Source organism: Balaenoptera borealis (assembly GCF_965194805.1).
Source record: "Balaenoptera borealis genome assembly, chromosome: 3".
In the NCBI taxonomy this organism is placed as follows: Eukaryota; Metazoa; Chordata; class Mammalia; order Artiodactyla; family Balaenopteridae; genus Balaenoptera; species Balaenoptera borealis.
In genome coordinates, this window is record NC_138866.1 from 101,048,678 (window position 1) to 101,063,424 (window position 14,747).

At 47.9% G+C, this 14,747-nt stretch overlaps 1 protein-coding gene across 3 annotated transcripts in view; it reads right to left on the reverse strand.

Moving 5' to 3' along the window:
• GNB5 (G protein subunit beta 5) overlaps window positions 1–14,337 on the reverse strand; it is a 41,825-nt gene extending 27,488 nt beyond the window's left edge. For 2 of the 3 annotated variants that reach the window (XM_082388175.1, XM_082388174.1), the window contains exons 1-2: window positions 14,096–14,337; window positions 773–909 (exon numbers count right to left, since the gene is read on the reverse strand). In XM_082388175.1, the coding sequence (XP_082244301.1) occupies window positions 773–909; window positions 14,096–14,207 (249 nt within the window). In that variant the 5' untranslated portion in view covers window positions 14,208–14,337. Of the gene's footprint in view, window positions 1–772; window positions 910–13,592; window positions 13,887–14,095 lie in introns of those variants that run through there. The other variant, XM_082388176.1, reaches the window with a different exon arrangement.
• Window positions 14,338–14,747: the final 410 nt, after the last annotated feature.

Below are 14,747 nucleotides of genomic sequence, written 5' to 3' on the forward strand. Positions count from 1 at the left end.
CAGCTACCGTGTCGCGAGCAGCCCGATGGAACGGTCCACACGGTGAGGAGCTAAGGCCTCCAGCCAAGAGCCAAGTGAGTGAGCCATTCTGGAAGTGAGCTTCTGCCTTAGCCAAGCTGTCAAATGACTGCATCCCTGACCAACATCTTGACTGCAACCTTGTGAGACACCCTGAGCCAGAACTATCCTGCTGAGCTGCTCCTGATTCCTCACTCTCAGAAACCATGTAAGATATGAAATAGTCACTGTGTAAGCTGTTCAACTTGGGGGTAATTTGTTATGTAGCAGTTTAATAACTAATACATAAGATGTAAAATAAACCATGTCAACTGTATAAAATGAATGAAAAAATTATACTTCACAAAATACATAGTTTAAATTTGTTCTTTAAGGCATAAAAACTGCTAAACTCTTAAACTGAAAGAAGCCACAGTGGCACTTCAACCACTTAACGCCTTCAACTTGGAGAAAAAAAACCCCTAATTTAAAAATGGTTTCACTTACAAATAAGACCTTGAAATATGCTCAGGAAGAAAATGTTTGAATGGTTTGTCAAATAGAGTTTATAATATTTCAGTTATTACTAATTCCAAATCTACCCAAATTAGTTAAGTTTTCAAGTACGCCAGAGAATTCTTAACGGGGTAACTCGTGTCCTTTGGCGCACAGGCAGAGACATAACATTCGGAGAGGGTCTTTTGAAAAGCACGGCTCTTTCCCTTCAGCTTACAATCAGAAACGTGCCCACCATCACCCAACAAGTGTGACGTACCTGCGAGGAGCTCACGATCCTCCTCTTATCCTTGCACCAGTCCATGCACAGAACCTTGTTCCCATGGCCTTTGAGGGTCCTTCTGGTCTTCATGACAAACTGCCCCAGGGCCTCCACGCGCTCGGCCACCTGGTGCACTGCAAGGACAAGACACGCTCAATCCCGGGACCAAGGACCAGGTCTGAGCCACGAGCTGGCACAGGGGAGCCGTCGGTGCTTCGTTCTCCTGCGCTTTACCCCATTGCCCTCGCGATGCTCTCTCTTTCAAGCTCAGGAGAAGGTAGAGACACGCCGTCATTCTCTCTGTGTTTAAGACCCTACATTTATAACTTATATAATACTGTGCATCAACTATACGTCAATAAAAAATGACCCTGTTTTTCAAAGCACTTCCATATATGCACGCTGAGGGATGAAGGACAGGATTGCCTCATATTTGCAAAGCTCTACATAGAACTCTCCCACTGAAGGGCCACAGCTCTGCAAGGCGAGCAGATAGGCAGTGCAGTGAGATCGCTACTCCCTTTGAATGGGTGAAGAGACTGAGGCTTACAGAGGTTATCCGGCTAATACGAGTTCACACAACTGACCAGGAGCAAAGTGGGGGCTTCTGGTTCTTTCACCTACTACTTTCCAGTCACAAGGACAAGTGACTTTACAGAAACCGTCCTATCAGGTGCCAGGACGTGCACCACCTGCTCAACAGCAGGCCCTGTGTTTCCTCACTGGTCCCCCCCATGCCTGGCACGGGTCTGGGACATGGTAATTGCCCGACCCACGTGCTGCAGGAAAGAGCGAATTGACTGACCCTCCAAACAGTACACTGTGGATTTACTGAAAACTCACAGTGCCGGCAGAGATCAACGCAACATTCCACAAGTCTGAACACATGATCTGCAGAAGGTACGTACATCAGGGAGGCGCTCCAAAAATCAATCTCTCAGGGGCTGGGACCACAGCCTCTTTCCTGAGGCCAAGGGAGAGCTTTTGGGGGGCTTTTGGAGAGGCTGTCAGAGGGAGACGAGTTCACGCGAAGGAGCAGAAAGGGCCCCCGAAACCATTCAGTCCGTGCCGTCATTGTGCAGGGGAGGAAACTGAGGTGGGGGTCATGTGGCTTCTGTCCCCTTGTGCGGCGCCACTCCCTTTCAGGTTAGAGGCTGCGCCGGGCTCCTAACCCCACCTCTGCTTCTCCTTCCTCTAAACCTCTCAGCTGGGCCTTTTTCTGGGCAGGTGGGGAGGAGGGGAGGGGGCATTCTAGGCCAGGGGACAGCCCCAGGAAAGGTGTGGTGTCTTGGTACAAACAGAACATCAGGGGTGGAGGGAGGCAAGGCACCGGCTCTGGCCTTCCCAGGGAGCTGCTGGTACTGGCGGGGGAAGTGCCCACCTCCCTCACTTGACGCCTGGGCTGAGGCGTTGACTCTGTGCTTTAACCCTTGTGACAACAGTGCCCCTTCTCAGGAAATCCTTCCTTCCTTCTTCCCTCCCCTCTTCCCTTCTTTCTCTTTAAACACGTCGGTGTGTATTTCCTAAAAACAAGGAATTCTCTTGCATAACCACAGCGTAACTATCAAAGTCAGAGAACTGAAACACTGAAACAATACGATGTCTAATCTATAGACCTTATTGAGATGCTCTCCATTGACCCAACAATATCTTTAGAGCAAAAGAAAACGTAAGATCACGTGTTGCAGTCACTGGTCACTCTCTTTCATCTCTAGTTACTTTGTTCCCCAACCTGGGCTTGTCTGATGCTTCCTCAAGATTAGCTTTGGGTAATGCACATTTGGCAGGACCACCACAGACTAGCACTGAGGTCCTGCCCCGAACACCTGTCCTGTCAGGAGGCACCTGCTGCCCGCTGGTCCCATCACCAGCAATGTTTACTCGGACCATTTGGTCAAGGTGGCGTCTGCTAGGGTTCTCCACTGTACAGTTACCATTTTGCCTTTTGTCATGAAAAAGTACTTTGTGGGGATGTACTCTGAGAGTATATAAACATCACAACACTCCTCAAACTTGAATACCCTACTTTTAACATCCATTAATGATTCTTGCCTGAACCAATTGTTATGATGGTTGGTAAGGGGTGACTTTTCTAATTCCATCATTCCTTCTGCATTTTTTAGTTGACTTTCTCATATAAAGAGGAGTGTTCCTTCTTCCCCAATGTATTTATTCATTCATTTACATTAGTAGGGACTCATGGATTCTCACTTTATTCAAGAATTTATAATCCTTTACTACTATTTATTTTGATGCCCAACTCGTCCCTGATTTGCTCGGTGGGAGCCCTATCAGGCAGGCTCCCGAGACCTTCCGACATGTCCCCATCATCCTCGGAGCACATCTTCTTGCGGGCTCATGTTCCCTCCCTGCCCTAGCCCTGGAAGCAGGCATTTATTTCTCCAAGAAGTTTTGGTTTCTTTTAGTTGCCCCATTTCTTTGTGACGAAATAAAAATGAGTGAACAGGTTAAAAGTCTCTGTGAAAACCCACGCTGTAAAAAGTACTTGCTAAACTATAAAGTGCTACACGAATGTGCAATTATTATGCCATCGCTTCTGCGAAGACACTGCATTCTTTATTGCCACCAACAGCACGTTAGTCTTTTATGGAAACATTCTTCACAAAAACGTATTGAATGCAATTTAAAAACAGACTGAATTTTTCTAATTTCTTATGGGCCTTTTACACAAGCCTATACCAGCTCAGAGCTGTGAGCATATTCTAGTCAGTATTTTACTTTGAAACTTCATATCAATATTAGTGCTACTTCCCCCAGTTCAGCATTAGGACAATCATAGCCATTTAATGTCACTCTTACCAAAAAAAAAAAAAAGATGACTCACCAACCAAAATAGGGCCTCCTTACAAAGCATGAATTTGAACACATCCCAACTATTAATTATTTTTTCTCACTGCATTTTCTCTTCCCATATATAGATTCACTCCCAACCTACTCTATCCTGTTTCTATCTGCCAAATCTCACATCTGCTGAATTAAAGAGTTTTTAAAAAACTTTAAATACCAGAAAGTAAAAACAAAACCCAAAAAACTGGAAACGAGTGGAATATGCTCTTGTAAATCATTTGTGGGAGCTTGGTTCAGGACAAATGTGGTTTCTCCTTTGCCTTCTGATGAACCACGTCTTCAGGGTTTAACTTTTTCTTTTTTAAAAAAAGAAATGATGGGGGGCTTCCCTGGTGGTGCAGTGGTTGAGAATCTGCCTGCCAATGCAGGGGACACGGGTTCAAGCCCTGGTCTGGGAAGATCCCACATGCCGCGGAGCAACTAGGCCCGTGAGCCACAACTACTGAGCCTGCGCGTCTGGAGCCTGTGCTCCGCAACAAGAGAGGCCGCGATAGTGAGAGGCCCGTGCACCGCTATGAAGAGTGGCCCCCACTCGCCGCAACTAAAGAAAGCCCTCGCACAGAAACGAAGACCCAACACAGCCAAAAATAAATAAATAAATAAATAAAATAAAATAAAATAAAAATCATACAGTGGCTTCCCATTGTATGAAAAAAAAAAAAAGAAATGATGAACACAGCTAGCTGGTTTCTATAATAATAACTTACTACAATAGAATGATAGCCTGTTAAGAAATTCCACTAGAAGGTAAGTGGCAGGAGGATGGGGTGCTGTCTTGTTGGAGCTCCTTGGAGCATTCACTGCAACAGAGCGGTCAGGAGCCCGGGCTCCGGGTCACAGTCTTGCGCAGCCGCACACCAGCTGTGCAACCGTGAGCCTCGGCTCACCTTCCTGCCCCCTCGCTTCCCTCATGGGGTTGTTGGGACAACTATCCCATCCTGGCACAAAGGGAGCACTCAATGAATGTTAGCTATTGCTCTCCAGCTTGGCACACAGTGGGTACCCAGTAAATATTTATTGAAAGGATAAAGGGAATGCTCAGTGATTACTAAATTTCAGTCAACTGCAGCAATTCTAGGCAGCAGGTTTTGGTGGGCTAACCTAACTTTTCAGCCCCTTTCCCTTCTTTTTCTGTACCTCTCTCTACCCCTAAGCCATCATCTCTGCTTCAACTGCCAACCAACTCCTAAATTTATCAGCGCAAACTTGCTAGCACTGGCAGTGGGAGCCTCACTTGTTTCCTGATCCAAGGAGTCCGAGTCCACGGGATGGAGCCAGGATGCTGCATTTCCACATGCTCCCCAGGTGAGTTATACCCACTAAAGGTGGAGGTGGCGCAGCTCTGAGAAGGTTCAGAAAGGCAGCTTCTTGGACGGGAGGGCAGGGCAGGGAAATGGGGCAGATAAGGGGAGGATTCCAGAGTCTGTGGTTGAGAACACAGCAATGCCTCAAACCCCAACGGACAATTCAGAAAGGAGCTGGTTGGGGAGAAAGCCATAATTCAAAAAGATACGTGCACCCCAATGTTCACTGCAGCACTATTTACAGTAGCCAAGACGTGGAAACAACCTAAATGTCCATTGACAGAGGAATGGATAAAGAAGATGTGGTACACATATACAATGGAATACTACTCAGCCACAAAAAAGAATGAAATAATGCCGTTTGCAGCAACATGCATGGACCTAGAGATTATCATACTAAGTGAAGTAAGTCAGACAAAGGCAAATATCATATGCTATCACTCATATGTGGAATCTAATTTTTAAAAATGATACAAATGAACCTATTTACAAAACAGAAACAGACTTACAGATATTGAAAACAAACTTATGGTTACCAAAGGGGAAACGTGGTGGGGAGGGATAAATCAGGAGCTTGGGATAACATATACACACACTACTATATATAAGATAGATAACCAACAAGGACCTACTGTATATCACAGGGAACGCTACTCAATATTCTGTGATAACCTATATGAGAAAAGAATCTGAAAAAGAACGGATATATGTATATGTATAACTGAGTCATTTTGCTGTACACCTGAAAGTAACACAACACTGTACATCAACTATACTCCAATAAAATTTAAAAAAAAAAGAAATAAAGGAGCTGGTTGGGAATTAAGATGGTAAGCACTCTTTCTTATGAATGATGTGCAGGTAGGGTAGTTGCTGGAAACTGAAAGCCATGGTTGGAACTCAAGAAGAGGGATAGAGCTGGAAGTATAGGCTAGTAACTGTCTACTGCTTGAATGATGTTTCCCTCCTATGTGCCAAATGCTTGGGTACAGAAAAGAAGAAGACAGTTCCTGCTCTTACTGGGCTCGCAGTCTGCAGGGCACGGACAGGCCAGCACACAGGTAACCACTGCAGTGTAGTGAGAAGGTAGATAACAGAGGAGTTGGGGAGCCGAGGGCAACATGGCTGAATTTGCTGCAGGTGCAGCCATCGGAGGAGACGTCACAGGAACCTGGTTTTGAAGGATGCATAGGAGTTGGGGTAGGGAAGGGGGAGGCAGGAAATTAGTTTCTTACCATTTACTTTTGTTCGTTATTCAGTAAAATGGAAGACATGACCTAATCCATGGGGTGTGCTGTGGTTTAACAGGGAAAGCAAATTAAACTGCTTAACAATACTTGGCTGGCCAGGAATCAAAAATGTACAGGTGGGTACTAGGGGCTGAGGACCAAAACACTGGAAACAACATGACCTGGAGGAAAGAGGGCTTCTGAAATGGAGGGGCCATGAAATGTCAAATGTAATTATCTGTCATTTTTAATGACGGCAGAACATTCCGCTTATGAATATACCATTAACTAAAAATTCCCAACCAGTGGACACTTACTTTGCTCCAGGGCCACGGTGATACCCTTGCATTGCATTACCTCCTTAGATAAATTCCAATTTGTGGCATTGCTGAGTTAAATGGAAAGCGCATTTTTGAAGGCTTTCAATACCCATCGCCATTATCCATCATTCACTGTGTGTCTCCCACGTGACAGGTGCTGGGCTGAGAGCTTTACACATGGCCTGAGGTCACAGGCTTTATCTCCATTTCTACTGAAAAGGAAAACAGGCTCAGGGAGGCTAAGGACCTTATGCTCACACACACTTGGGCCTCTGAGAACAGATAAATACCTCCCATCGTGGGGTAAACTCTGGGCAGGTGGCTGTGATTCTTTAGAAAAATCAAGGACTAGGTGAGGCAGTGACAAAGGCTTCCTGGTCCAGAAGACACCCCAACCTTGGATCCCTCCCACTTCCTGATGGAGCCAGAGCAATGGGTCATTGAGACCACGAGTCAAGAAACCCGCCCTCACCTGGCTCAGCCACCACCTGGCAGGGCGAGGGGTGCCACGTTAGAGCCAGAAGCGACCTCAGCAACTCGACAAGCAGTGCCAGCATCACCCCCAGGCACCCTGTGCGGGGTGCCCTGTGTGCAGGGCTGAACCCTCCCTGCCCGGGGCCTGGGGTCGGGCAGTCATGTGGAGCAGTTGTTTTCAAACTTCTATTTGAGTTGCACAAGGCTCCCTCCCCCTGCCTTCTTCCACTTTCTCTCATAGATAAAATCTTACTAGAAGCCCAATCTAGAAACTAGACAGAGCAAAGCCAGGCTGGTGAACAGTCGAGGGAGGTGCTGGGCTCAGAGGCGCTTCTGCTCTGCACGCCTCTGGCCCAGGGGCTCCCAAGGTCCAAAGAGCAAGCGTGCAGGCCGACGTGGGGCGCCAGGCCTGTCGCTTCTGAGAAAGGAAAATGAGGCCTGAAGGGAGGGCACACTTATAAATTAGAGGTAAACAAATGTGTCCTCTGAGGCTGTGCCCTCCTCTGTAAAACGAGGGTGTGAAGAGTTTATCTATGGGGCCTTGGAAATGATCTGTCATTCTGGCTTCAGACAAAGGTGAGCTTTTCATCAAGATGTGGCTTCCTCTCAACTTCCAGGGAATACTTTTGCTGTTTGTTTTATAATCAGTGCACACAGGAACCTAAAGTAAAATGTAGAACGTGGAGGTCAACACACAAGAATTCAAGCCATGTAACTTCATGAAGTGAAATTATGCAGCAGCGTCATTCCTGGTGCTCCATAAGGCCGTGAAAAAGTGACCCCAGCGTGAACACGCTCTAAAATCTCCCTGAAAATGAACACTGTGAAATTGACTGTAAATACAGAACACAAGTTCAAAGACATATGAGAGGTCTTAAATACGAAAACAGAACTATTTTAAAAATGATCTTGAATAACTTACTGAATTTTGCACTAACATACAGTCTTGTGATGGCCACAATTTGGTAGAAGATCAAAGGAATCAAGGAAGAAAACGTATCCAAAGCTAATTTTTAAAAACTCATTCTGTCTGATTCTACCCCAAGGTAGAATGGGGTGGGATGTATACAAAACCCTCACACACCTGGATGGAAGGAAAACATTTATAATCACATTACCTCACCTGTGTTAGAGATTTTTTTTTTAACGTTTTTATAGGAGTATAATTGCTTTACAATGGTGTGTTAGTTTCTGCTTTATAACAAAGTGAATCAGTTATACATATACATATACCCTCATATCTCTTCCCTCTTGAGTCTCCCTCCCTCCTACCCTCCCTATCCCACCCCTCTAGCTGGTCACAAAGCACCGAGCTGATCTCCCTGTGCTATGCGGCTGCTTCCCACTAGCTATCTATTTTACGTTTGGTAGTGTCTATATGTCCATGCCACTTTCTCACTTTGTCCCAGCTTACCCTTCCCCCTCCCCGTGTCCTCAAGTCCATTCTCTAGTAGGTCTGCATCTTTATCTTTATTCCCGTCTTGCCCCTAGGTTCTTCATGATCTTTTTCTTTTCTTTTTTTTTAGATTCCATATATATGTGTTAGCATACGGTATTTGTTTTTCTCTTTCTGACTTACTTCACTCTGTCAGAGATTTTTGAATTGCCCCAAAACCATAAATTAGCCACAGACAAAAAACCCTGAATTCCTGAATTAAATGTTGGAAGGGTTAAGTTATGGTACAGCCTTTATGATGGAATACTATATGGTTCCAAATCATAATTTTTAAATACTGACATTAAAAACAACTGTAAAATGACATGAGGAGCTATTCCATCCATTGGGTTAAATTAAAACTAGACTCATACAAAAAACAAACTAAACTCAAACTATACCTACTACAATCCCAAGTATGCTTATAAATACATACACAGACATGAAAACGTAAGCTATAAAGTCCCAAGTAAGCTTATAAATACACACACAAACATGAAAACATCAAAATATTAAAAGTGGCTACCTCGGGGTGGTGGGGTTATGGATGACTTGTTTTCCTGTATTTCTGAATCTGCTACAGCGGCCTTAGCTTATTATGACAGTTTTCTAGCAAGAGGAAGGCGCGAGGAAATGAAAGGCAAGTTTGCTTTCTGCTCCTTCTGACACCACAGGCCACACATGGAAGAGCAGCTGGAAACAGATTACTCTGCTGGGAAACTCACTTTTATAAGCCTCAGTACACGCAGCATATTTCCTTAGAACGTGGAAAAAGTGGATCAACATATTTGCTTCAGACTAATCCAGAAATATGGTTTTCCTAAATTTCTCCTTACACTGTAAAGTCAGAATAGTCCAAGGCTCTAGCCATAAAGCCTTTGAGAATAAGACCTTTCACAAAGTTACACTTAGAACACATAGAAAAGGGAATAGCATCGGACGATAAATCCTGTGGTTTCCCATATTTCGTCTGGAGTTTTAACCTACAGACATTACACAAATCTTTTTTGAGCTGCTCTGCTCCTAGATAATAATAGAATCTTCCCCAAAGGAGCTGGGAACCGGAATGAAGTCATCCCCGCACAGGCCCACAAGGCTGCCATGTATGTTGGCCAAAATGAACACGGCCTCCCTCCTGCTGTCTGCTTTCAGTCTGTCTTCCAGATCATTTGTCCCTTTAATTTCAAGTTAAGAACTTTTAAAAACTGAACTCTCTCCTTTTTCTCTGGATCTTGACTCCCATTTCAGTATTCATTTTTTATTATAAAAGCAATAAATGCACACATGTGTATAAAGTAAAAGGTACCTCTACATCCCCCCACTCCCCTCTCTAGAGATAACAAGCTTCCTGTGTCTCCTGCCACGAATCTAATGCGTATACAAGCAGCTTTTGTTTAAGCTAATGAGACCATATCATACACACTGTTGGGCACTTTTTTTTTCTTACTCAATACTGACACCTCTTCACACACACGCACACAGATTTAGCTTTTTGTTTCTGTTTTTTTCCATTTTAATGTGAATCTCAGCCTTCGGCGAGACGGTCTAGCATGGTGAGAAGGACAGCTGTACTCCCCATTTGCCCTTAGAGTAGCTGCATAACCTCTGGGAAATTCCTTAACCCTTCCCTGGATCTCTGCTGCTACTTCATCCCCAAGGAAAGGGGAGAGGGTTGTTGGGAGGGGAAGAAAACTTTTTGTGCCCGAAAACTGAGGCTGAAGCTGGTGACCTTTCTAGTTTCAAGAGCTGTGTGATAGGCCCCCCCACCAAAGATGTCCACATCCTAATTCTCAGAACCTGTGAATATGTTACCTTAAGTGACAAACGGTGCTTTGAAGATGTGATGAAGTTAGGGATCTAGAGATGGGAAGAGTATTCTGAATTATACAGGTGGGCCCAATGTAAGTAATTACAAGGGTCCTTATAAGAGGGAGGCAGGGGGATCAAAGTCAAAGAAAGAGATGCGATGACAGAAACGAGGTTGGAGTGAGGTGGGGTCACAAGCCAAGGCATGCAGGCAACCTCTAGAAGCTGGGAACGGCAAGGAATGGACTCTCCCACAAAGCCTCAGAAGGAATGCAGCCCTTCCAACCCATTTTAGATTTCTCATCTCCAGAATTGTAAGAGAATAAATGTATGTTGTTTTAAGCCACTATGTTTATGGAGATTTGTACAAGAGCAATAGGAAACTAACACAAGCTGCCACCTCACGGTTCTAAAATGCCTGAGAATCAAACGAGCGAGCACCTACCCATGGGAGAAGGTAAGCAGAAGGCGATGACGGAAAACATGTGGAGAGAAGCAGGAAATGCTGGAGGAGTGAGGGGAAAGGCAGGGCAGGGGCCCGAGGTCTGGGGCTGTGGAGTTTGATGTAGGCTGGCTTCCCCTTAGGCCGCCCATAAAGGCCACTTCCTGTAGTTAAAGTTGGCCCAGGGTCTGACTTGGGAATGAAGGCCCAACAAAATGGATGCTGGTTTGAGGGTCAAAGGGATGGGAGCTGAAGAACTGAGAGTCTGACGTTCGGTTAAGTTCTCTTTCCTCCAAGTTTATGCTCTGTAGTTTTGTTGTGTTGAGCTTTTTATGGCAAGAATTTGGGCGGGCTTCCCTGGTGGCGCAGTGGTTGAGAATCTGCCTGCCAATGCAGGGGGCACGGGTTCGAGCCCTGGTCTGGGAAGACCCCACATGCCGCGGAGCAACTAGGCCCGTGAGCCACAACTACTGAGCCTGCACGTCTGGAGCCTGTGCTCTGCAACAAGAGAGGTTGCGACAGTGAGAGGCCCGCGCACCGCGATGAAGAGTGGCCCCCGCTTGCCGCAACTAGAGAAAGCCCTCGCACAGAAACGAAGACCCAACACAGCCAAAAATTAATTAAAAAAAAAAAAAAAAAAAAGAATTTGGGCAAGTCAGAGCTAACAGAAGGCTGAACAACTGTCCTGGTTTGCCCAGGACTGAAGGGCTTCCCAGTATGCAAGGCTTTCCTTTCTTGCATTTAAAAACCAAGAGTCCCAGGTGCACCAGGATGACTTGGTCACCTTGGCTATGGCCTAAAGACCTTTCCCTGACCAGGGTAGGGGCTACAGGGCAACCTATGATTTCACATCACCAAAATGCAAAAACGCACATGCTCAGGAAGAGGCTGAGAGACTGGAAGAGAGAAGAGCCCAGGGATCATGGAGATCTCTGTGGGAGAGACTGCGGTCACAAGAGGAGGAGCAGTGCTGAGTGTTCACAAGATCCCGGGGGGCTGTGACGGAGTGAGGGGCCAGTGTCTTACGAGGGTCACCCCTGTGGATCCTGAAGACACCAGGGATAGGACAGGGCTTAGGGTCAAGAGGAAGGCTTGAGCCGTGTGCCATAGTCCTCAAAAAAGGAGGGAGCCTGGCTGGGGGGTCAGGAGACAGCAGCATGGAGAGGGAGATCGGTTGAATGCTCGGAGCCTCAAAGGAACAAGGGTTTGACATGAGAGTGGAAGAGAAGTGGTCCGGAAGATACAGAGGGAATAAAGGGGACCCTGACTGCATGGCTTCTGGTCTTTTCTACTCAAAAATTCTAACATATGCAGGTGGGGATAAATCCTTCCACTGTGGGTCCAAAATTTGGCCCCGACCTCTGAGAGCACTGCATTCTTGGCAGGACAGAGGTTCCCTGTTGAAAAGCTGCATCTTGACCATCTCTCCGCCTTAGGCAATTTACCAGATTCACAGAAAAGGCTGAAAAATATCCCAGTGGGCAGCCTTTACTCTCCAGAGCGTTTCTGGAGAATGCCCTCTGCACTGAGCACTAAGACGTTCGGCAAAAAAGCTGAAGTGAGGCTGGGCTGGAGCTCTGACTGGCTGGGCTGGAATCCTGGGTCCACTACTTACTGGCTGGGATCTTTCAGCAAGTCCTTTCACCTCTCTGTGCCTCAGTTTCCTCATCTGTAAAATGGAGAAATCAGACGACCTACCTCAGAGGCACTAACACCATGCTTGCAGCATCGTCACTATCATCTGCAGAGTGTAGGAATTTGCAAAGGGAAATGGGGCAGACCCATTATCCATTCCCTACTTCTCTGATAACAGAACCCAACTTTGTTCGGGGATGGCAGCGTACCCAGCTCACGTCTCCCTTTCTCAGCCTCCCTTGCTGTAGCCATGTGACCTAGTTCTGGCCAATGAAGTGCAAACAGAAATCTGTTAAGGAGAAAGGAGGTTTTTGAAAAAACTTTTGCCTTCCTGAAAAGAAGGAGAAACAGAAGCTGGTGCCCACATTCCCCCTTCTTCCAGCCCTGGATACGGAGGTGATGCTGGGCGCTGTGGCAGTTATAATCATGGGGCAAACGCCAGTGCTCTGAGGTAGTGGAGAAAAAAGAAGCATGGGTTCCTGATAGCACACCAGGCAGCTGAACCAAAGCTGACAATCGCCTACCCTTGTTCTTGTTAAGAAAAATAACTCCCAATTTGCTTAATTACTTTACTTGGGGTTTACAGCTAATTGTAGCTGAATACATTTCTAAATGATATAGGGGCTTAGCCTGCCTCCTATTTAAAGGAGGCCCCTATGAAAGCACAGCACATTTGAAATTCAGGTCACCTGCTTCTATCAAGTGATTTTTTTTTCAAAGAAAGGAATCAGGTGCTAAAGGACCTAGCATAAACCCCATCTTTCTTTTCCAAAGTGAATGTAGAGGGGTGGTACCAAAATGGCAGGAGCACAATGTATAGGTGTGCCTGAGAACACCATGCATGCGGAGGCCCTGTTCAGCAAAGGGGAGCTGCCACCCTCAGGGCTGAAAAGGAAGCAGATGAAGCCACTTCCCCAAGCCTGGCCTGAGCCCAAGCACTACTGAGGACAAAGCATCCCACAGCGTAAAGGGAAGCTGATCCCACTAAGTCATGTAAACTGGCTATTTAATTGTTCACTCATAAAAGTCACAAACCGGTTCTGAATTACGGTCGTGGTCAATAATGTAAGTTTATTTAAGATTGCTACTGCTGTTTTATGCTAACCGCACCTCATGCACCCAAAAGCTTCTTAAACAGCCTTAAAGGAACTAAATGTTTGGATTTGGTAAGCTCCTCTGCTTCCCTTCCCCCATCTGGCTCTCCACTCTCGGACTGGAAAAGTGAGCGTTTATATCAGAGTCTGGTTCCTTGCAAAAGCAAAACTGAGAAAAGAAAACAGTGATGGAGAAAGTAAAATGCTTACCAAAAAACCCAGGAGTTTACCCTAGGCCGCGTCCACAAGAGCTCGCTGCGCTTGCCTCCACTGACAACCAACCCCCCGACCCGCCCACCCCGCTCCGCTGGGGAAGGGCAAGAATGAGATCAGCTTGCATCTTCCAGGAAGGCAGGTGATGACGGTAACTGGTCCCACGATCCAACGTCAGGAGGACAGCGGCCAGGGGCTGCCCCCGCCCAGAGGCGGGCTGGCTTCCACTAGCCAGCAGGGGCTCTGCGAGGTGCCGGGAGCCCGCGAGCGTCCGGCTCGGGTCCCCCACCCGCGCGTCCGGGGGCTTGGGTCGCTACCCGCGTCTCATGTGGCGCCCGGGCACCGGGGCCCTCATCCAGGGCGGTGGCGCGGGCCTGGCTCCGGGCCCGGGCCGCCCCCTCCATCCTCTCCCCCTATCCCCCCGGGAGACGGAGCCGGTCTCCTTTCCCCGGCCCGCCTCCCGGCGCGCAGCCCCCGGCCCCGCCCCGGCCCGCACTCACGCTCCACGTCGTGCAGCTTGGCCCGCTCCTCCTCCAGTTTGCCCTTGAGGCTCTCGGCCTCGCTCTTGAGCGACGCGAGCGTCTCGTTCTCGTGCAGCCCGTCGGTTGCCATCTTCGAGCGGGGACGCGGCGGGAGGGAAGCGGGGATGCGAGTCAGCGGGCGGCGGAGGCCGGGCCGGCGAGCTTGCGCCGAGCCGCCACCGGCGCAGCTCCAGCCGTCTCCCCGAGCGCGCCCCGCCCCCCGGCGCTGACGCCGGCTGCTGAGAGCCGGGCTGCTGCGGCCGATCCCCCTCCCCCCTCTCCCCTCCCCCGGATGTGTCCGCGGGCGCAGAGCCCTTGCGCAGTGCCCCAGGCGAGGCCTGAGTTAGCGCTGCAGCGCACACCACCCGGGGACGCAGGGAGTGTTGTGCCCATTTTGCGGGTGGGAAAACCGAGGTTAGGAGGAGATAACGTGACTTGCTGAAGGACGCGCACTTAGGGCCAAGCTGGGATTCCAACCCAGGACTGCCCGGCTCCTGGGAGTTTGGTGAAGTCCCAGTGACACAGCCCTTGCAACACCCCTTTCCCCCAGTCCCCCGCACACATCTCCCCTCCTTGGTGGCTTCTGCCTGCCGAAAGAGGAGAGGGGAAGGTGGCCTGGCTCGCGCCACTG